At 41.8% G+C, this 24,588-nt stretch overlaps 1 protein-coding gene across 1 annotated transcript in view; it reads left to right on the plus strand.

The window, feature by feature from the left end:
• Positions 1–4,005: 4,005 nt before the first annotated feature.
• Positions 4,006–24,588, plus strand: part of kcnk3a (potassium channel, subfamily K, member 3a) — an 84,872-nt gene continuing 64,289 nt past the window's right edge. The window contains exons 1-2 of the mRNA XM_060820970.1: positions 4,006–4,031; positions 5,005–5,294. Coding sequence (XP_060676953.1) covers positions 4,006–4,031; positions 5,005–5,294 — 316 coding nt within the window. The remainder of the gene's footprint in view (positions 4,032–5,004; positions 5,295–24,588) is intronic.

A 24,588-nucleotide genomic window follows, 5' to 3' on the forward strand; every position in this document is an offset into this window, starting at 1 on the left:
ATGCATATTGGTATCAGGTGGCCCATCAGGTTTACTTCCCTTTTTTTTAGAGACTTTTTAAAAGCTTGATACAAATGAATGGTCTGCTAGGCAATTTCAGAGTCAATCACTTTGCAGTGGGTCTGGAATCACATGTAGACTAGGATTAGATTAGATTTCGTACACTGTGGAAACAGGCTCTTTGGCCCAACCAGTCTATACTAACCCAGACCTATTTCCCTCTGACTAATGCACCTAATACTATGGGCAATTTAGCATGGCCAATTCACCTAACCTGCACATCTTTTGGATTGTGGGAGGAAACCCACACAGACACAGGGAAAATGTGTAAACTCCATACAGACAGTTGCCCAAGGCTGGAATCAAACCTGGGACCCTGGTGCTGTGTGGCAGCAGTGCTAACCACTGAACCACCATACAGGCAGATTTCGTTCCTTAAAAGACATCAGTGAACTGCATGTGTTCTTACAACAAATGACAATGGTTCCACAATCATTGCTAGATTTTTAATTCCAAACTTTTTTAAAAATTCAAATTCACTATGGGGGATTCAAAAAATAGATGGTGACATTTTGAAAAATGTCCATATTACAGAGGAGGAAGTGCTAGATGTCTTAAAATGCATAAAAGTGGATAAATCCCCAGGACCTGATCAGGTGTACTCTAGAACTCTGTGGGAAGCTAGGGAAATGATTGCTGGGCCCCTTGCTGAGATATTTGTATCATTGATAGTCACAGGTGAGTTGCCAGAAGACTGGAGGTTGGCTAACATGGTGCCACTACTTAAGAAAGGTGTTAAGGACAAGCCAGGGAACTATAGACCAATGAGCCTGACATCAGTGGTGGGCAAGTTGTTGGAAAGAATCCTGAGTGAAAGGATGTACGTGTATTTAGAAAGGCAAGGACTGATTAGTGACAGTCAACATGGCTTTGTGCTTGGGAAATCACATCTCACAAATTTCATTGCGATTTTTGAAGAATTAACAAAGAGGATTGATGAAGACAGAGTGGTAGACATGATCTATATGGACTTCAGTCAGGCGTTCAACAAGGTTCTTCATGGTAGGCTGGTTAGCAACATTACATCTCATGGAATACAGGGAGAACTAACCATTTGGATACAAGACTGGCTTGAAGGTAGATGACAGGGGGTGATGGTGGAAGGTTGCTTTTCAGAATGGAGGCCTGTGACCAGTGGAGTGCCACAAGGATCAGTACTGAGTTCACTACTTTTCATCATTTATATAAATGATTTGGATGTGAACATAGGAGGTATAGTTAGTAAGTTTGCAGGTGACACAAAAATTGGACAGTGAAGAAGGTTACCTTAGAGTACAACAGGACTCGATCAGATGGGCCAATGGGCTGAGGAGTGGCAGATGTTACCTAGAGCATTACCTAGTCTCAGGATTATTAGTCCAGTAACAATGCCACTGCACCATAGGAGCACAGGAGCACAGGTACAGGTAGAGGCCTTTGAACCCCTCAAGCCTGTTCCATTACTCAATTAGATCAGGACTGATCTATGTCCAAATCCATATACTTGCCTTTGGGCCATATCCATAAGTATCTTTGCTTATAAATGTTTATCTAACTCAGATTTAAAATTAACAACTGATCTAACATAAATTGCGATTTGTGGAAGAGGGCTCCTAAACTTTACCACCTTTTGCGTTTAGAAGTGCTTCTTATCATCTCTCCTGAAAGGTCTGACTGTAATATTTAGACTATGTCCTCCACTTCTAGAATCTTCAACCAGTGGAAATAGTTTGCCTTTATTATGTCAATATCTTGTCAATATCTTGTCAATATTTTGAAGTCTTCAATCAGATCTCCTAAATTCTCGTGAAAACAGGCCTAATTTGTATAATCTGTCATTACAGTTTAACCCCTCAAGTCCAGTCCACCCTATTTGCTCCAGCCACAAGGTCAGTCCTTCAGTGCACCAGGGATCCAGGTTCGATTCCACCCTCAGGTGACTGTCTGTGTGGAGTTTGTACATTTTACCTGTGTCTGCTTGGATTGCTTCCAAGTGCTCCGGTTTCCTCTCAGTGTCCAAAGATGTGCATGTTGGGTGGATTTTCCATGCTAAATTGCTTATAGTGTTCAGGAGATGTGTAGGCTGGGAAATGCAGGGTTAACAGGAATAGGGTAGGAGGGTGGGCCTGTGTAGGATGGTCTTCAGAGGGTCAGTGTGGACTCAATAGGTCAAATGGCCTGTTCCACAGTGTAGGGATTCTCTGATTCTATGAAAATGCACCTCAGTTTTAGGGATTGCAGACTGCCTTAAAACAATGCAAAGTATGCATCATGCTAAATGTTTATGACTTCCTTGCCACTTTTCAGGTCAGCCATCATTTAGCAGCACATTTAACATTGCTTGCATACTACAGGTAATGTAAAGGGAAAGTTGACACCCAAAACTTTTCCAATTAAAAGTCATTCTTGGACTAAAGTCCAAATACAATATAACCTCTACCTTTCTTCTGATTTCCAAATCAAAACTAAAATTTTGGGTGGGCTGAAAGAATTTAGTGTACACAGGAAATGGATTGTTGTGGCCTGGGAAAAGTGTGTAATGGTTTAGGATAAACCACAAACTTAAATTCAAGACACAGGCTAAACTGTGCAGACAAAACATGTTCCTACCCTATTAGGTCATTTTATTTCTCAGTTTTATAGCCAAAGGAATTGGATGGTTGCTGCTGAACTGATTTTGTCTGATCTGTTCAAGTTCTACTTCACTCTTTTTTTAAGATTTTCAATGTTGTTTGTAGCATATGAGGTAAGATTTGTTGAGGTTGAAATTGCAATTAAAATGAGTTGTTAAAATGAGAGTGAATCAGTAAGTCTGACACAGAAAATTAACATCGCCATAGCCCTGCTCTCTTATTAGAGAGAGATGTCTGGTGGTGGTTTAACCTGAGGGTCACCATGCCTCAGGAGTGGGAAGAGGTTAAGAAGGAGAATTCTTTGTAGTTCCCTCAGCTGAAGGGGAGGGGGTTCAGCCTATGTTGTCCGCATCACTCTGCATTTCAAACCAGTCATCTGGCCAACTTAGTAAACAATTGTATCTGATGAAAAATGTACTGATGCAACGTATTTATCTGACATTCGCACCTTTTCTCTGGACCAAACCCCATTCAGGACAGACGTATTTCACCATCCTGCTGCTTCCGGCAGGAAAGCTCAAAGGTGGCAAAGGCAGATGACAACACAAAGACTCTGTTTTTGAAATTTCCTGAGCAAATATCCTATGAGCAATGCGCTTTTGTACTTGCACATAATTTGGAGTAAAGAGCCCTGGCTTTTTTAAGGATGACGGTAATATTGCAATGAGTATCACCGATTTGAATTCTGTGTTACATCATAAATGTACTGAAGTATGTATTTACAATTTCGCAGGATGCATCAATCAAAGCTTTCTTTTTATCAATTAAGGTCTTCTGCAGCAAACTTCCTAACACGATAGTTCTGCAACACGTACTCCCTGACATGCCCAGAACTTCAAAAAATAGGCTAAAGCAGATACTGAGAAAATTGATTTGCATGGAAGTGAGGGTAGGGAATATTCTTTAAAATGACATTGCCATCATGTGTGCTGCATTTGTACACAGTATTTTAGGAAATGATTTTAGCAATTGGTTCAGTTTGTATTTGCATGTTCTCAATGAAAAATCTGTACAGATTAATACAAGTGAACGAATTTCCGAATTAGACAAATGTCCAAAAAAGATTACACAAAAAAGCAGGTGTGTGTTGGGGGCGGGGGTGGTTTAGATGGGTTGAAGGAAAGTCCGAAACCCAGCTAAAGAAAGATGCATGAACGTGAATGACAGTCGAGGCGGAAACATAAAGACCAAGCAAACAAAGCCGCTGGCACGCTGTAAAATTAACAGCTTGTGCAAAACACAAGCCACCAACCGCCAGCCCAACCCCACCCCCCACCCCCAACCCCAGCACCGCTCCTCCCCCTCAAACACAAAACAATACGTATTCTCTAAAATGCTGGAGAGATCTTTACAAATTATGTATGCGACTTTAAAATTTCTATAGTTAATACAACTCAAAATAACCGACCAGTAATTTTAAATAGCAGCTGTTATTTAATCCTCTGCCAATTCATTTATAAGGGAATAAACATCTTACCCCATTCATCAAACTAGCACCAAGCATACATCAATAGCGAATAACGCCTGGTGGGGCACTCGCATTAGATATGAAAAGCCCACGGCGCAGTTTATTATCTTCTGTTTTCTATTCTTAGTTGACTAAAGGTTAAAAATACCCAACGCTAAGCAATATTCACACAGAGAGAAGCAGACAGAGACACAGAGCCAACAAAGCTCTGGTTTAACGTGCACTGACGAAGTGGTGCTGAAGGATAGCTGGAAGCGTGCAGTGCACATTAGAGACCCCAGCTCACCACTTTCACAGATGCGTGGAAGTGCGACTGGAAACAATTATTATACCGATGCATATTTTATTACCTCTGACTAATGATTGACATCAGTGTTTATTGGTCAATTAAGTGCACTTCTCGGATTACGAATTTCGAATATAACATCCGCTTAACCCATCACCGAGACAGTTCGCGTGTATTTTCTGTTCTCTTTCAAAAGGTGGAAAATCCATGCAGCATTGTGTGCGTCTTCATATTCAAGAGCCACTCTGTGGGGGATAGGCAGAGGCACTCTATGGGTTTACAACAACTAACAGCTGCCATTGTAACACATCAATTTCCCCTAAATACATCTATATTTCCCAGGATGGAGATACGTGTGCTTTTTCTTTCTGCAATTGCCCTGGTGTGAGTCAGCTCCGTCTCCCTCCACACCTCCTCCTTCCCCCTTCCCCTAATATGGCCAGGAACGGCGGGTAGGCGTGGCGACCTGCCTCGGCGGTGCTGAAAGACAGCTCCCAGCTTCCGAGGGTGTGGGTTGTCGCTCCGCCGCGATCTCCAAGACTTCTCCCTGTACATCATGAGTCCAGCGGCTCCCGGAGCGGCGCCATGAAGCGCCAGAACGTGAGGACCCTCGCCCTCATTGTGTGCACCTTCACCTACCTGCTCGTCGGAGCTGCCGTCTTCGACGCGCTGGAGTCCAAGCAGGAGACCTCGGAGAAGAAGAACCTGGAGGAGAGGAGATTCGAGCTCATGAATAAATACAACCTGAGCGAGAAGAAATACGAGGAACTCGAGCTCGTTGTCCTGAGACTCAAACCGCACAAAGCTGGGGTCCAGTGGAAATTCGCTGGATCCTTTTATTTCGCCATTACTGTGATCACAACTATCGGTAAGTATTCCCCCCCAACCTCCCTCCCCACAATTGCCCGCCCTCTGTTACAGACCGGCACTTGACTGCATTTATATAATTCATTAGTAATGAGAAAAAAACCTAATCATTATTTTACATCTTCATTCAAAAGTTAATGTCTGACGCCCATGCAATATGTCGTTTTTATTAGTTCAGTCTATTTGCCGTCTCTGGTAGTTGGTGAAAAACATTGCGATTGAAGTAAAGTTTCAAACATTGAAGCATGTTACGCAATTTCACGAGCGAAAATATTCACAGTCCTCTGTAAGGATGTTTCAGGGACATCTCCAACAGAAAGGGTCTTTGTTTTGGAAGTTAAACGGCGAGCTCCGATAGTCCCCACTAACTGCTTTTGTCCCACCGATATTTAGGAAGTTCTCATATCGAATTCATTTTCCCTGCTGTAAACCGCGGCGGGATTCTCTTCAGAAATAATAATCGCCGCCAAACCTGGGAATGTTCATGTAGACAACTGCCTTCTTCCAGGGGAAGGGAAATCATGAAGATCAGTGGAGAATTTTTTTTTACGTATTAACCAAGACTTTCCCTGTGAAATAGCTTAGCGTTCAGTAACAGATACTGACAGCCGTTTACACGATGTCCTGTGATTAACACGAGCGAATTTGTGCAACTGCATTCCAATAGAGTACAGGGACAAAGGAGATGGGGATTCGCATATCAATAAAAGTGGCACTGCGGGTTAACGCAGGCTAAAAAGAATATTCAGAGAAAGCACTGGGGATCAGTTCCAGAAGAATAGAATTGAAAAGCAGAGAAGTTATGTTAAACTCATATGACACCTTTGTCCGACCACGCTATCCATTTTGTTCTCTATACTTGCAAAAAGACGTGGGGACTCCGAAAAATGTAAACAAAAATAGATTTACGAGAACTACGCAGAACTGAAACTGTCAGGAAAGCTTGAACAAGTTGAAGATGCTTTCTCTCAGAAAAGGAAGCCAGAGGGCTGATGTAATAAAGGTCTTTAAATTTAGCAGGAGCATGTAAAGTGTAGATGTTTCCACTTCTGTAGGACTCCCAGACTACCGTTAATCAATATTATAAGATGCTCAATAATTGATCCATTGAGGAATACGGGAGTAACGCCATGGTTCAGAGAGTGGCGAGATGAACAGCATTAAACGAGAAACTGAATGAATATGAGGAAGAATGTAACAGCTCTTTTAGACCATAATCATAAAACAATAGGTAATAGGAACAGACGTAGGCAGTTAGGCTTTGCTGATAGAGTTGGGGTTAAGTAGGATGGGAGGAAGTTTGTGTAGACCAGACACAGCAGCACAGATCTGTTTCTCTGAATGGTCCCTTTTTTCTGTTGTAAATTTATGTTGGTCTTTGCAATTTGCTTCAGTGCTATCTTCCAATTCCACATTGTGCACAGCTTTTGAGGACCTTGGTCTTAGTTCCTAAAACTGTTACCCTAAACCTTTCCACTATTTTATCAAACTTTAAAAAATATCTGCAAATCTATTTCTTCAAGCAACCTTTTTTCCACCCTTCCTTTTCACAACTTTCCCTTCCTGGATTGTAGGAGAAAATCAATTGGGAGAAAATGAGGAATGCAGATGCTGGAGATCAGACTCAAAGACTATATTGCTGGAAAAGCACAACTGGTCAGGCAGCATTGGAGGAGCAGGAGAGTCCATGTTTCAGGCATAAGCCCTTCATTGGGAATGATGAAGAGCTTATCCCCAAAACATTGACTCTCTTGCTCCTCGGATGCTGCCTGACAGCTGTGCTTTTTCAGTGCTACACATTCTGGCATACATTGTACTGCCTAGACATGCTCTTATATGAAATGTGATTTGTTGCTGCTGTTGTTCTTAATAATGATCCATATTTATGGGGATATTAGATTAGGTGCAGGTTCAGTTTGCATGTGGTGTTTCTCTGCAATATTTTCAGAAGCTCTGCCCATTTTAGCAGCTGCTTAATCCAAGTATGTGTCATGTTAAATTGGAAAGCTGTCAGCTTTCTAAAAAATTGGCTATGTGTTTAGAGTGCTCCTATCTGTTATAAGTGATCAGATGGACTATTTTTAACTGCTTTATTATGCAGTTACTGTCACTCTGAACTGTTTTATTTAGATGTGCCTGCTCTTATTCGAATATTTCTCCATAGACATGATGAATGAAATGTGGAAAAAGTTATAAGTTTTTTTTGCTGTAACTGTGAAATCCAATCATATAATTAATCAACAATGAAGATATGGGGGCAATCAGTAACTTCTATCTGAAATGGACAGAAATGCCTCAAAGCAACTGCACATAACTATGCGCACATTTAAATTGCATTAATGGTTCTGAGGAAGGGTCACTCGACCCAAAACAGTAACTCTGATTTCTTTCTCCAGATGCTGCCAGACCTGCTGAGCTTTTCATGCAATTTCCATTTTTGTTTCTGATTTACAGCATCCACAGTTCTTTCAGTTTAACTTATTTTCAGGTTTGATTCTCATACAAATGTTGCCAGTAAGCTGGAGTGCACCAGATCCGTGCCCCAATGTAGTTTGCTGGCTGTGCAAGGTCAGGAAAGCTGCAGCCTCTCAAGTGGAATAGCCTAATAGGTCTGATAAAAACCAAAGGAATTGGGGAAAGAATAGACAATGTAGCTCAAGCTCGCTCTGCCCTTGAATGCAATTTTAGCTAACTGTCTATCCCAATTCCACCTCCTACTGGCTTTTAAAGAGATCAAAATCTATCTACCTCAGTCCTGACATATCAATGATAGAGAATCCACAATGCTCTGAAAGAGAATTCCAAACAATCCAATCCTGAGAGTGAAGGCATTTCTTTTCATCCTAGTTTCAAAGTATTGGCTCTTTGTTCTGAGACTGTTGCCTCCATGTTCTAGATTCTGAAGTTGGAAGAAACAGCTCTAATGTCCACCCTTCAGAATCGTGCAAGATTCAATTAAATTCTCGCTCATGCCTCTAAATGCCAGAAATAAAGACCAAACTACTGAAAGCTGAGACAGAGAAGGCCACTAGGAGCAGGGGACGGGTACAGGGGAAGTAGTAGTAGGTGGTGTTGAGTAAGGTGGAAGTAGTGCCTGTTGCACAACTGGCAGTTTATTTGAAATATTTTTGTGTATCTGCTATTGTCCTTATGCAAAAATCCATTTACATATTGCTGTAGGCAAGTAAAACATTCCAAGATATGTCACAGGAATATAATAAATCAAACTGTGTCACAGACCTAACTTAGTGTAGATGACCAAACATCAGTCAAAGAGGTAGACTTTAAGGAACATTTTAGCAAATGAATAATGACAAGTGACACAGAGATTCTGGGAAGTAATCCCAGACATTGAGGCTTTGATAACTGAAGGCTCAATGGAAGAATTATCATTTGGAATTCTCATGATGCTGGAATAAGAAAACTATACATGATCTGGAGGTTTGTGGAAGGTAAGAGATTACAGGGAGAGTGAGGAAAGAGGCTATGGAAGGTTTGAGAATAAGGATGACAAATTTAATTATTGCTTATCTGAGAATCAGAGATGATAGACAGTTGGAATTTGGAGTGAGCTAAGAGAGAGGCAGAAGAATATTGATTGCAAAATGATTAAGGGTAGAATGCGGGAGACCAGGCATAGGTAAATTGGAATAGTCAAGTTGAGAGATAACAAGTCCAAAGATGTACAAGTTAGGTGAATTGGTTGTGCTAAATTGCCCATGGTGTTCAGGGATGTGTAGGTTAGGTGGACTGGTCAGGGGAAATGTAAAGTAATAGAATAGGGGAATCGGTTTGGGTGGGATATTTTTCAGGGGGTCAGTGTGGACTTGTTGAGCCAAATGTTTCCACACTCTGGGGATTCTATGATTCTATAATTCAAAGGGATAGATGAGGCTTTTGGAAGCTGATGAGTTGAGGATGAGGATGGAGTCAGGTGATGTTATAGAGGCAAGAATAGGTAGTCTCCGTGAGCTTCACAGTTAGAAGTTCATCTCTGAGTCAAATATTAAACCAATGTTCTGAACACTCTAGTTCAGCTTCAGAAGTTGCTAGAGAGAGTACAGTTGTGGGATTGGCAGCTTGGGATTTGAGGTTTTCATATCAATATTTATTTAGAAGAATTTTCTGATCTGCCAGTGTTAGATGCAAATTGATAGTATAGAGAGTGAAAGGATTGAGAAAAATGGTTCTGAAGTCGAGTTGGGAGTTGTATTTTTTATTGTGCACATGGAAGCTAATGCAATGCCATAAAGCAAGTGACAGAGGGAATAGACCAATAGACAGAGCTCATCAATTTTTCTAAATAGCAAGATTTCTCAAAATTTATTTACTATTTGATTGAACCCATGTTGGTCAATATACTTCCGCACACAGAATATATCAGACAGAACCAAAATGGCCTATTCAATCAATGCACAGCTTGTCTGCATAGCAAGACAGCAGCTTGAATCCAGTTTGGTTGCAATATTGATTTGAAGTGTTAATTAGTTCTTCAGAGGGCGGGTTGTTACCTATAATTTCAAGCAGTTTGTGCTATTGGGAGTAGATTACTCTTGTGACATCAGATGTCCAGGTCATTGTTCTTAACCATTCTCACAGCAGGAAGCTTACCAAGGCAGACATTTTGAAGTCTCATCAAAAGGTAGGCTCTCACCTCAAGGTAATAATTTGTATTGACAGTTTGATGGGCTGTGTTTGCATCTCAGAGATTTAAGGGAGAGCAATTCACAGAGGGGTAGTTTTTCTTTCTCTCAGTCACAGAATGTGTCTTTTCTTGCAGATAGCAAATAAAAGCTTTTACTGTATGGATCAGTTGAAGGATTAATCCAGATAAGAAAATCCTCCATCTTATCAACTATGCTTAGAGCGAAAGACGTTGAATTTTGTTGTTTTTATAACCAAGGAATGTAGGAGAATTTATGTTGTCACTATGAAAAGTATATACTGATTATTATGCCATTTATGTTAACAATGTAAAGCTTGTGCGTTATCTCAGTAAAATGCATAAGAACATAATAGCACGAGTAGACCATACATCCTTTTGCCCGTCTGCCATTCAATTATATCATGGCTGATCCATGGCTTAACTCAATCTGGGTTCTATATCCTTTAATACCAAAAGCTAACAAAAATCTATCATCTCAGTTTTGAAATTTTCAATTGAACTTGATTGAAAATCTTCACTGCCATTTGCAAGAAGAAAGGCTTTCTGAAAACATACCTGAAAAGTTCAGCTCAAAATGTAAGGTTATGATAAATATTCACTGAAGAAGTTATTTTTATGTATTCATTGTATCAAATTAATATATCATTTAATCACCTTCAACATCCCAATTAAATTACCATCACAATCCTAGAGGTTAACATTGACCAGAAACTTAACTAGTCTGTGGCAATACAGCATATGAGCAATTCAGAGGCAGAGAACATACTGGAAATACTCAGCAATTCTGGCACCATTTCTAGAATGAGAAATTGTTAATATTTGGGGTGACACTTTCTTGTCACAGTTAAGGAGGTCAGAGAACTCTAGCAGTATTGTGGTGGGGGCTATCATGGAAATTGTCAACTCCTTCGGCTGCATGTGCAGACTCAATTATGACGCAGTGTCTAATGATCCCTGTCACAATTTTCATTTCAGACTAGGTAATGTGGAAACCCCTCAATAACCTAGTACTACAGTGGAAGCATAGACTGAGGTTGTAAATTGCATTCTTGCTACCATGCCTTGTTACGAGCATGGCTGTGGGTTTTAACACTCAAAGGGGCATGCTGTCTGTAAAACAATCCAACAATCTTTCTTTAAACAGGTTACAAGCCATGAATGTGGTAATCACACTGTGGAAGCAGGAACCTGCTATTCTTTCTTAGGAGGACAACATTCATATTGTTTCTACAGGCAATCTACTAGTAGTCTTGTTATTACTTAGCTAATCAGCTGGTCTCCATGCAGTTAGAAACTTAATTTACTTTTCTGCTTAAAAGAGAAAACAGCACATAGCACCATGCAAAAAAAAGAGGATTCCAAGCTTTCAGTTGTTCCCCTGCATTGAAAGAATAACTTGGAAATGTTGATCTGTGCAAGACAATGATATTGTGAGATGGTAAAATAGGGAGACTGTTGCCAACTACATGCTGATTAGGAAAATTCTAATTCACAGTTCTTATTTTTAAAAAGAAACACTCATTGCAGTGTATTAATAGAGTGTAAGTTTGCTCGCTGAGCTGGTAGATTTGTTCTCAGACGTTTCGTCACCATGCTAGGTAACATCATCAGTGAGCCTCCAATGAAGCCCAGGTGTTCTGTCCCTCTTCCTATTTATGTGTCTTGGTCTGTTGTTGTGGGTGATATCACTTCTGGTTCTTTTTCTGAGAGGTTGGTAAATGGGGTCCAAATCGATATGTTTGTTAATGGAGTTCCAGTTTAAATGCCAGGCCTCTAGGAATTCCTGTGTGTGTCTTTGTTTAGCCAGTCCCAGGATGGATGTATCATCCTAAGAGAACTGGTGACCCTCTTCGTCTGTGTGTATGGGTATTAATGATAGTTGGTCATGTCTTTTGGTGGCTAGTTGGTGCTCATGTATTCTGGTGGCTAGTTTCCTGCCGTCTGTCCAATGTAATGGTCATTACAGACATTGCAGAGTATTTTGTAAGTGATGTTCATTCTGCTGGTTGTTGGTATGGAGTCCTTTAAATTCATCAGGAGATGTTTTAGTGTGAGAATGTGGCCTACCATGCTGCTTAGGGGCTACAGTAGTCTGGTCATCATCTTGGACTTGTGTTTAATGTATGGCAGGGTAGCTAGAGTCTCTGGGCGTGTTTTGTCTTCTTGTTTAGGTCTGTTGCGAAGGAATCAGTGGACTGTGCTTATCAGGTACCCATTGTTCCTGAACTCGTCATATCAGTGTTTTTCCTCACCTTCTCATAAGTCCTGGATTCTGCAGTGTTTTGTGGCTTGTTTAAATAATGTCCTGATGCAGCTCCGTTTGTGGATGTTGGGATGATTGGTTCTGTAGTTGAGTATCTGTGTTTAGATTTCCTGTAGACGCTGGTCTGCAGCTCCCCATTGGCTTTTTGTTTTACTGTAATGTCTAGGAAGGTGGGTGGGTTGTTGTTCTCTTCATCTTTGGTGAAGTTTATACCTGTAAGGATGCTGTTATGTGTTTGTGGGTTTCTACTAATTTGTTGCATCAATGTATTGTGTTCTGTTCAGGATGACAGCATGCGCCCTTTGTCTGCTGGTAGGATTACGATATTTCTGTCGTTTTGAAGTTCTTCCAGGGCTTTCTTTTCCAGTGTGTTAAAGGTGTTCCCTTCGTTCCTTTTGCTTAGTGTTCATGCTACTGTCTGTCTGATGGCCTACTGGATTTCTTCCGTAAATCCATTGTCTTTCAGGACAGACAAAGGGTGCATGACCATCATCCTGAACAGAACACAATAAATGTAAAAGCAAACACACAGGGGCCCCCTCAGACCTATAATCTCACTTCCCGGTACACCGACGTGCAGACTAGCAAAAAAAGTACAATGCAAACTGAAACACCCAGTAGAAGTCTCAAGCTAGTCCATCCACTCCACCTAGGAATTCTTTAACATCATCAAAGACATCAAGGTAGAGGATGACATGGTCATGGTTTTCTGTGAAATGGCCTGATTCACATCAATAAACATCGCTCTAGCCAAAGAAACACTGGCCTCACTACTAAACGAATCAAGAACACAAATACCTGACAGCGCCAACTCCATCAGCAAGGACAGCATCCTCGAACTAGTAGACCCGTGCCTCACAACCCACTTCACCTTCAACAACAAGATCTACAAACAAATCAATAGGGACGCCTATGGGATCATCAATATTAGGAGTCTCAGCAGGAGCATTCATGCAGAGGTTAGAATGAACTGCCCAACCTTTGGGTCCGCTATGTGGATGACACCGATTTGATGAAACACAACAAATTAAAAGAAACCCACAAACACATAAACAACATCCTTACTGGTATAAACTACCAAAGAGGAAGAGAGCACCAATAGACTCCCCTTTCTAGACATCCATTGGAACAAAAAGCCAATGGAGAGCTGCAGACCAGCATCTACAGGAAGGCCACATATAGCTACTCAACTACAGGAGCAAAGATCCCAACATCTAGAAATGGAGCTGAATCAGGACATTATTTAAATGAGGCACAACACACCACAGAACCCAGAAACTACAGGAAGCTGAGGAAAAACACCGATACAACATATTCAAGAACAATGGGTACCTAATAAGCGTAGTTCGCCAATTCCTACACAGCAAACCTAAATAAGAAGACAAAACACGCCCAGACAGTTTAGCCATACATTAAACACATCTCAGAGACAATGACCAGACTACTTCGGCCCCGAGGCATCATGGTAACCCACAAGCCTACCATCACACTGAACCAGTTCCTGACGAATTTAAAGGACTCCATACCAACAACCAGCAAAACAAATGCCATGTACAAAATACCCTGTAAGGATTGCAACAAACATTACATTGGACAAACAGGCAGGAAATTAGCTACCAGAATACATGAACTCCAACTAGCCACCAAAAGACATGGCCAACCATTATTAATATTCATACACACAATGAAGAGGGTCACTAGTTTGACTGGGACAATACATCCATCCTGGGACAGGCTAAACAGAGATACGCATGAGAATTCCTAGAGGCCTTTGGACCCCATTTACCAACCTCTCAGAAAAAGAACCAGAAATGATAACACCCATTACAGCAGACCAAGGCACATAAGTAGGAAAAGGGACAGAACACCAGCTCTTTATAGGAGGCTTACTGATTATGTTACCTAGCATGGTGATGAAACATCTGACAACAAATCTACCAGCACAGCGAGCAATCTTACAACCTAATCCATAACCTCAGCTACAAATCATCTCTAAAATCATGTATTAATAGTGCTTAAGTTTCCATTTTCTTCCCCAAGGCTTCTAAGGTTTCTGCTAAACTTTGCCTTTTCTTTGCCCTTCTAGCATAACCCCAGCCACGAGAAGCAGCTTGAAGAACCTGGGTTGTCAACATCAGCTTCATTCAACACTGCTTTACTCACTTTGTTATCATTTCTTAGTCAGAAAGGCAGCAACTCAGGCCTGGAAACAGGACCGCTTTATAACTTGGAGGGACTATGTGTACAAATGCAGAAGTAAGGTGGAGAGATGGTAAACGGGGAAATGGAGAAATACCAATAAGCAGCTTCCTGTTGATAGACCATTCAACTCTTGAATCTCAGGACACAGATTTCAATGTCCACTGTTTCAGCAAAAGGTGCAGACAGAGTAACAGTTTTATTTACGATTTGGAGGTGTCGATGTTGGACTGGGTTGTACAAAGTTAAAAATCACACAACACCAGGTTATAGTCCAACAGGTGTATTTGGAAGCACTAGCTTTCGGAGTGCTGCCCCTTCATCAGGTATAGCTATAGGCAATTTAGTCAAGGTGCCGCAGTTGGTAGCAGATGACGGGACAGTTTAGAAGCTGCCATTAAATGCATCTTCACCACATGTTGGATTTAATATTGCAATACAACAGACCTTGTTGTGTTTGGCAGGTCCAGCCTGATGTATAGCACAGGCTTCCACAAAAACAAGTTGAAGATTATTCATAACTACAGCCTGGTAGTTATCTGCACTGAACAGTGAGAAGATGAGGCTATTTCTCAGAGCTACCAAGTTGTGTTTGGAATTGTTTGTTCTGCTTTCTCAGTGGATAAACAGATTCACAACTCACTGTCAGTGATTTGGACAAGTCTTATCTAGTGAGGGATTCAGTCTTGGTTAAGTCATTGCATGTCAAGGGGGAGTAGTTAGATTCTTTCTTGAGGAGGTTCTTGTGTGGCTTGAATGTTACATGCCACTGATCTGCCCAACTCTAGATATTGTCCAGGTCTCTGTGTGTTTAAACTTGGACTACTTCAACATCTGAGGTTTCACAAATGGTGCTGAATATTGTGCAATCATCAGCAAACATCCCCACTTCTGACCTTATGATGATAGGAATATCATTGTTGAAATAGCCAGATATGTCCTGCAGAGATGTCCTGGAACTTAGATGACTAACCTCTACCACAACCTCCTTTGTTTGTGCCAGATATGGCTCCAGTCTGTGGAGAGTCTTTACTCTGCTTTCAATTGACTTCTGTTTTGTGAGGGCTGTTTGATGCCACACTCGATTATGACTTTGAAATCACGATCATGTCATTCTTAGCTCCCCTCTGAAATTCAGCTGTTTTGTCCATGTTAGAACCAAGGCTGTGATAAGATCAGGACCTGACTAACCCTGGCAGAACCCAAACTGAGCACCTTTGAGAACATTCTTGCTGAGGGAAAAAGTGAGGACTGCAGATGCTGGAGATCAGAGTCAAAAAATGTGATGCTGGAAAAACACAGTCAGTCGGGCAGCATCCGAGGAGTAGGAGAGTCGATGTTTTGAGCATAAGCAGGAATGTTGCTGAGCACGTGCCATTTGGTAGCACGGTCAATTAATCCTCTGCCTCTTGGCTGATGATTGAGGGTAAACTGATAATTAGCTTTTTGTGGACAGGACAGAACTGGACAATTTTCCACATTGTCGAGTAGATGACAGTGTTGTACCTGCAGTGCAGTGCTTGGCTACAGGCATAACTAGCTCTGGAGCACAAATCTTTTACCAGGATACTATCAGGCCACAACATAACTTTGATGATAATGTTACTTAAAGAATATTTATCACAAATGTTTGTTGCACAGTTTGATAATGCAGTCTAGTGAAGGAATGTCTGGGTATAAGAAATACAGAATGATTACCATCGGTAGTTGGACAGCTGAGTGAAATGTAAGAATACGAATGGCTGGATAAATGTTCAAAAACACAGAAGTGGCAGTGAACAGAACAATTCAATTTAGCTTAACGTGTCCTTTATGAATCCAGTTCATGTATGTGTTGCATCTGGCAAAGGTTAGCCTTGCTCTCATTGCGTATTGAATCCTCTGTCCTTAGTCATCATTTTTAGTATTTAGAACAGAGATCAACTGCTGTGATCCATGAAAAGATCATTTTCTTTTGAAGTGAATGGATGCATGGGGAAAACAAAAAGGTCAAACAAGATCAATGAAATGATATTCAGCAGAGAAAAAAGTTTTTATTAATTAATATCTATTAATAGACTGGGTTCTATGAATCTAATGGCCATGAGCACTGTTTCTACTTTGGCTACTGTTGCCTCACCACCAGTAAAATCTCTGATTCAAAGTGAGTCATAGAGTTATAGAGATGTACAGCATAGAAACAGACCCTTCAGTCCAACTCTTCCATGTTGACCAGATATCCCAACCCAATCTAGACCCAACTGCCAACACCCGGTCCATATCCCTCCAAGCCCTTCCTGTTCAACTACTCATCCAGGTGCCTTTTAGACATTGCAATCATACCAGCCTCCAGCATTTCCTTTGGCAGCTAATTCCATACACGCACCACCCTTCACCTGAAAAAGTTCCCCCTAGGCCTCTTTTATATCTTTTGCCTCTCGCCCTAAACCTATGTCCTCTAGTTCAGGACTTACCCACCAACCCCAGGGAAAAACCTTTGTCTACTACCCTATCCATGTCCCTCATGACTTTCTAAACATCTATCAGGTCACCCCTCAGCCTCTGATGCTCCAGGGAAAACAGCCACAGACTATTCAACCTCTCCCTATAGCTCAAATCTTCCAACCCTGGCAACATACCAGTAAATATTTTCTGAACCTTTCAAGTTTCACAACATCTTTCCGATACGAAGGAGACCAGAGTTGCACGCAATATTCCAAAAGTAGTCTAACCAATGGCTTGTACAGCTGCAACATGACCTCCCAACTCCTGTACTCAATACTCTGACCAATAAAGGAAAGCATACCAAATGTCTTCTTCACTATCCTATCTACTTGCAACTCCATTTTCAAGGAGCCATGAACCTGCACTCCAAGGTCTCTTTGTTCAGCAACACTCCCTAGGACCTTACCATTAAGTGTACAAATCCTGCTATGATTTGCTTTCCCAAAATGCAACACCTCACATTTATCGTAATTAAACTCCATCTGCCAGTCCTCAGCCCATTGATTCATCTGATCAAGATCCTGTTGTAGTCTGAGGTAACCTCCTTCGCTGTCCATTACACCTCCAATTTTGGTGTCATCTGCAAACTTACTAACTATACCTCTTAAGCTCATATCCAAATCATTATATAAATGACAAAAAGTAGTGAACCCAGCACTGATCCTTGTGGCACTCCACTGGTCACAGGCCTCCAGTCTGAAAAACAAGCCTCCACCACCACCTATCTTTGAGCCAGTTCTGTATCCAAATGGCTAGTTCTCCCTGTATTCCATGAGACATAACCTTGGTAACCAGTCTCCCATGTTGAGCACCTTCCTGCAATTCATATAGATCATGTCTACCACTCTACCCTCATCAATCCCCTTTGTTACTTCTTAAAAAATCTCAATCAAGTTTATGAGACATGATTTCCAACGCACAAGGCCATGTTGACTATCCCTAATCAGTCCTTGCCTTTCCAAATACATATACATCCTGTCCCTCAGAATTCCCTCCAACAACTTGCCCACCACCAGACTCACTGGCCTTTAGTTCCCTGGCCTTTCCTTACCACCTTTCTTAAACAGTGGCACCACGTTAACCAACCTCCAGTCTTCTGGCAACTCACCTGTGACTATCAATGATACAAATATCTCAGTGAGAGCCCCAGCACTCACTTCCCCAGCTCCTCACAGAGTTCTAGGGTACACCTGATCAGGTCCTGGGGACTTACCCACTTTTATGTGTTTCAAGACATCCAGCACTTCCTCCTCTATAATATGGACAATTTTCAAGATGTCACCATCTATTCCCTTACAATTCTATATCTTCCATGTCCATTTCCACAGTAAACACTGCTACAAAATATTTGTTTAGTAACTCTCCCATCTCCTGTGGCTCCACACAAAGGTCACCTTGCTGACCTTTGAGGGGCCCTATTCACTCCCTAATTACCCTTTGTCCTGAATATTTTTATAAAATCCCTTTGGATTTTCCTAACCCTATTTGCTAAAACTATCTCATATCCTCTTTTTACCCTCCTGATTTACCTCTTAAATATACTCCTACTGCCTTTATATTCTTCTAAGGATTCACTTGATCTATCCTGTCTATACCTGACATGTGCTTCCTTTCTTTTCTTAACCAAACCCTCAATTTCTTTAGTCATACAGCATTCTCTATATCTATCAGCCCTTCCTTTGACCCTAACAGGAATATACTGTCTCCTGACTCTCGTTATCTCATTTCTGAAGGCTTCCCGTTTTCCAGCCATCTCTTTTACAGCGAACATCTGTCCCCAGTCAGCTTTTGAAAGTTCTTGTCTAATACCGTCAAAATTGCCTTTCTCCAATTTAGAATTTCAACTTTTAGATATTATCTCTTTTTCTATCAATGTTTTAAAACTAATAGAGTTACGGTTGCTGGCCCCAAAGTGCTCCCCCACTGACACCTGCCTTATTTCCCAAGAGTAGGTCAAGTTTTGTACATTCTCTAGTGGGTACATCCACATACTGAATCAGAAAATTTTCTTGTACGTGCTTAACAAATTCCTCTCCATCTAAACCCCTAAGTCCCAGTCTATGTTTGCAAAGCTAAAATCCCCGATCATAACCACCCTCTTTATTCTTACAGATAACTGAGATCTCCTTACAAATTTGATTCTCAATTTCCTGCTGGGTCTATAATACAATCCCATTGAGGTGATCATCCTTTTCTTATTTCTCAGTTCCATCCAAATAACTTCCCTGGATGTATTTCTGGGAGTACCCTCCCTCAGTACAGCTGTAGTGCTATCCCTTATCAAAAATGTCACACCCCCTCCTCTCTTGCCTCCCTTTCTGTCCTTCCTGTAGCATTTGTATCCTAGAACATTAAGCTGCCAGTCCTGCTCATCTCTGAGCCACGTTTCTGTAATTGCTATGATATCCCAGTCCCATGTTACTAACCATGCCCTGAGTTCATCTGCCTTCGCTGTTAGGCCCTTTGCATTGAAATAAATGCAGTTTAATTTATCAGTCCTACCTTGTTCTCTGCTTTGTCCCTGCCTTCCCTGACTGTTTGACGCACCTTTGTTCTCAACTGTACCAGTCTCAGATTGATCTCTTTCCTCGCTATCTCCCTGGATACCTGCCCTCCCCAACATCTTACTAGTTTAAATCCTCCCGAGCAGCTCTAGGAAATCTCCTTGCCAGTATATTAGTCCCCTTCCAACTTAAGTGCAATCCCTCCCTCTTGTATAGGTCACGTCTGCACCAGATTCCAATTATCCAAAAATGTGAATCCTTCTCTCACACACCAGCTCCTCAACTATACATTCATCTGCTCTACCCTCCGATTCCTACCCTCACTAGCTCATAGCACCGGGAGTAATCCAGATATTACTACTCTTGAGGACCTCCTTTTTAAATTCCTACCTAACTCTCTGTATTCTCCCTTCAGTCTCATCCTTTTCCCTTCCTATGTCATTGGTTCCAATGTGGAGAATGACCTCCTGCTAGACATCTTGAAGAACATTCTGCACCTTCTCCAAGCTACCCTTGACCCTGGCACCAGGGAAGCAGCACACCATTCTGATTTTTCACTGCAGACCACAGAAACGTCTGTCTGTGCCTCAGACCAGTCCCCTAACACAATCAATGACTTGGAACTTGACATATTTCTCATTACTTTCAAGGCAATCTTAATACCAGAAACTTGGCTGTTCGTGCTACATTCCATTGGGAACCCATCACTCCCTACATTTTCCAAAAAAGCATACTTGTTTGAAATGGGGATAGCCACAGAAGACCCCTGCACTACCTGCCTACCTCTCTTACCGTTCCTTGATTTAACCCATCTATGTGACTGTATCTGAGACTTTTCTCCCTTTCTATAATCCTTGCTCTTGTAAATTCCCCATTGCCTCTAACTGTCGCTTCAACTTTTCCATTTGATCTATTAAGATTCGGAGTCAACGGCATTTATTGCAGATATAATCTTCAGTCACATGTAAACTCTCCCGAAACTTCCACATCTGACAAGAAGAGCATATCATTCTACTAAGGGCTATTTTTGCTTCTTCCAATCTGCAGACCCATGAAATAGCCCCGTCTTATTCCTCTACAAAACACTGCTCCAGGTTAACTTAATACTTATGGCTTTTTTTTAAGTTTAATCAAGAGACATATCTCAATATAACATCTAATCCATAAAGAACCCTCTCTATTCACTACTGCAGACTCCCCAAGTCCACACCTAAAACTATTCCCTTATCTGTCTCTGTGCTGTGACCTCTCCCAGACAGGTTCCTCCCAGATCAGTTGTTAATTTCACTGTTTGTTAATTTTCCCAGATGCACTCTGATGTCCAGCGATACATGAATTCAACAGCAAAGCCAGTAACTGCGCAAGTTCACTAATTTGTCAATTAACAGTGTAGGTTTCTTTCTCTCTCTTTGTCTCCTGCACTGACCTCACCATGTGCAGCCTTTGTCTGTTCCTCTCCCTTTTAAAGTGCCATTATTTAGACTTTTTTTCCTCCAAAATTCCAAAACAATGCAACAGAATATAAAACAGTATTTGTTGCTCCTGGAAATTGAGGCGACTTCCTCCAACACCTAAAATACCTCAAAAAAGGAGCAGTCTATTACAGCCAGAAATTTTTCTTGTCCTCCATCTTGGATGGAGTTCTCCAGTTTTCTCATTTCCCCACCCCCTACCTTGTCTCAGTCCCAACCCTCGAACTCAGCACCACCTTCCTAACCTGCAATCTTCTTCCTGACCCCTCCGCCCCCACCCCCACTCCGGCCTATCACCCTCACCTTAACCTCCTTCCAACTATTGCATTTCCAACGCCCCTCCCCCAAGTCCCTCCTCCCTACATTTTATCTTAGCCTGCTTGGCACACTCTCCTCATTCCTGAAGAAGAGCTCATGCCCAAAATGTCGATTCTCCTGCTCCTTGAATGCTGCCTGACCTGCTGCGCTCTTCCAGCAACACATTTTCAGCTCTGATCTTCAGCATCTGCAGTCCTCACTTTCTCCTCCATCTTGGATTATCCAGAATCTGTCCAAACTTGTTATAGTGCAATTAGCATGGGATAACTGGGTATGATGCTGGATATTGATATATAGAGATAGCAGGAAAATTACAGCAGACTTTGGGATCAGTAATTGGAAGGACTTTGTTTGCCTCAGTAATTCCTTCATTGTTAGTCAGCATTGTATTCGAAAACAGATCAATGGCATCATAACCTTCAGATTAAGCATGCATTTATTGATAATATAAATGTGCTGAAAGTTTTCACACCTTTTAAAAATGGGGATGGAGGAGTTTGGGAAGGCTGACAAAGTAGCATTAGAAGGCATCAGTTGGTATGCCCAGTGCATTTCCACTGCCAGGCTATTTCCAAGTGATGGGAAACAAGGCAGGTGGCACACCTGCCCAGAGACCAGTTGAGCCATTTAAGTGGCCAATTAAGGGATTCTTCCTGCATCTGCTGGTATTTTATCAGTGGAAAGAGTTGTGCCACATGGAGAGACCACAATGTAAACTTGGTCACCTCTCTGTGAGCTCTGGGAAATAGGGGCAGGGAGGGATAGTAGTGGAGCTTCTTTTTGGGATCACTTTGATCCATGAAGAGGCTACTTAGTGGCAGTGGCATCACAGTGACTCTCACCTACTTGCCAGGGTTTACCTGACAGAACCTGGTGTTCTCTAACTTACTGCTAGACTATTAATCCAGAAATTCAGGTAATGTTCCGGGGGTCTGGGTTCACATACCACCACGGCAGATAGTGGAATTTGATTTCAATAAAAATCTAGAATTAAGAGTCTAAAGATGACCGTGAAACTATTGCCAGTTGTCGTCTGGGTCATTAGTGATCTTTAGGGAAGGATAGGCCTTCCTTACTTGATCCAAATTCAGAACAAAATGCCCTAATAGACAATAGGCAGTAGGCAATAGGTGCAGGAGTAGGCCATTCAGCCCTTTGAGTCTGCACCACCATTCAACATGATCATGGCTGATCATTCCTAATTAGTATCCTCTTCCTGCCTTATCTCCATAACCCTTGATTCCACTATCCTTGAGAGCTCGATCCAACTCTTTCTTAAATGAATCCAGGGACTGGGCCTCCACTGCCCTCTGGGGCAGAGCATTCCACACAGCCACCACTCTCTGGGTGAAGAAGGTTTTTCTCATCTCTGTCCTAAATGGTCTACCTGTATTTTTAAGCTGTGTCCTCCGGTTCGGCACTCACCCATCAGCGGAAACATGTTTCCTGCTGCCAGAGTGTCCAATCCTTTCATAATCTTATATGTCTCAATCATATCCCCTCTCAGTCTTCTAAACTCAATGGTATACAAACCCAGTCGCTTTAGTCTTTCAGTGTAAGGTAATCCCGCCATTCCAGGAATTGACCTCGTGATCCTATGCTGCACTCCCTCAATAGCCAGAATGTCTTTCCTCAAATTTGGAGACCAGAACTGCACACAGTACTCCGGGTGTGGTCTCACCAGGGCCATGTACAGCTGCAGAAGAACCTCTTTGCTTCTATATTCAATTCTTCTTGTTATGAAGGCTAGCATGCTATTAGCCTTCTTCACTACCTGCTTAACCTGCATGCTTGCCTTCATTGACTGGTGTACAAGAACACCCAGATCTCTTTGTACTGCCCCTTTACCTAAATTGATTCCATCGAGGTAGTAATCTGCCTTCCTGTTCTTGCCACCAAAGTGGATAACCATACATTTATCCACATTAAACTGCATCTGCCATGCATCTGCCCACTCACCTAACTTGTCCAGGTCACCCTGTAATCTCCTAACATCCTCATCACATTTCACCCTGCCACCCAGCTTTGTATCATCAGCAAATTTGCTAATGTTATTGCTGATACCATCTTCTTTATCATTAACATATATTATAAAAAGCTGCGGTCCCAGCACGGATCCCTGCGGTACCCCACTGCTCACTGCCTGCCATTCCGAAATGGAGCTGTTTATCACTACCCTTTGTTTCCTATCAGCCAACCAATTTTCAATCCAATCTAGTACTTTGCCCCCAATACCATGTGCCCTAATTTTACTCACTAACCTCCTGTGTGGGATTTTATCAAAAGCTTTCTGAAAGTCCAGGTACACTACATCTACTGGATCTTCAGAGTTACATCCTCAAAAAATTCAAGAAGATTGGTCAAGCATGATTTCCCCTTCATAAATCCATGCTGACTCTGTCCTATCCTGTTACTACTATCCAGATGTGCCGTAATTTCATCCTTTATAATAGACTCCAGCATCTTTCCCACCACTGAGGTCAGACTAACTGGTCTATAATTTCCTGCTTTCTCTCTCCCACCTTTCTTAAACAGTGGTATAACATTAGCCACCCTCCAATCCTCAGGAACCGAACCCGAATCTATCGAACTCTGGAAAATAATCACCAACACATCCACGATTTCCTGAGCCACCTCCTTCAATACCCTGGGATGTAGACCATCAGGCCCCGGAGACTTATCAACCTTCAGACCTAACAGTCTCTCCAACATTAAATCCTGGTAAATATAGATTCCCTTAAGTTCAGGTCCTTCAGCTGCTGTTACCTCAGGGAGATTGCTTGTGTCTTCCCCAGTGAACACAGATCTGAAGTACCCATTTAATTCTTCTGCCATTTCTTTGTTCCCCATAATATAATGAATAACTGCACTCCAGACAGTCATGGATTTGCAATAGATGCTGGCAATGAATTAAAAAAAAGCATGCACTGCCATGTCCTCTTCCTTGAGATGCAGTCCTAGCAATGGCCACTGCATCTGGTGGCACTGCTGAGCCGCCACGCCTTCTGATTTACCTTGCAAGTCGTGGCGGCTTCAGAACTGCATGACAGGTAGCAGGCCAAAAAGGGGCTTCTACTGGGAAAATGTGCCACAGGTCTCACTGAGGCAGGTTAATATAACCTTCCCTCTCTATGGCTACAAAGTAAATATTGGGAGTTAGTGTTTCTGAGTTGGAGCCTCATTCAATGGGGAGGTGGCCAAGACAATTGATGAGATGACTCCACATATTTTGAGGTCCTTTGAATTTTATGGTTGTCATTTTTAATTTCAAGATAATTGGAAAGGATGTGAATCACACTCAGTTTCTATCTTTCCTTGGAAACATGAACGAATAAAGTTACCATGAAGCTGAAATGTATGTCAGACTCTACATTGCTGATCGATCCTAG

Source organism: Hemiscyllium ocellatum, chromosome 3 (assembly GCF_020745735.1).
Source record: "Hemiscyllium ocellatum isolate sHemOce1 chromosome 3, sHemOce1.pat.X.cur, whole genome shotgun sequence".
In the NCBI taxonomy this organism is placed as follows: Eukaryota; Metazoa; Chordata; class Chondrichthyes; order Orectolobiformes; family Hemiscylliidae; genus Hemiscyllium; species Hemiscyllium ocellatum.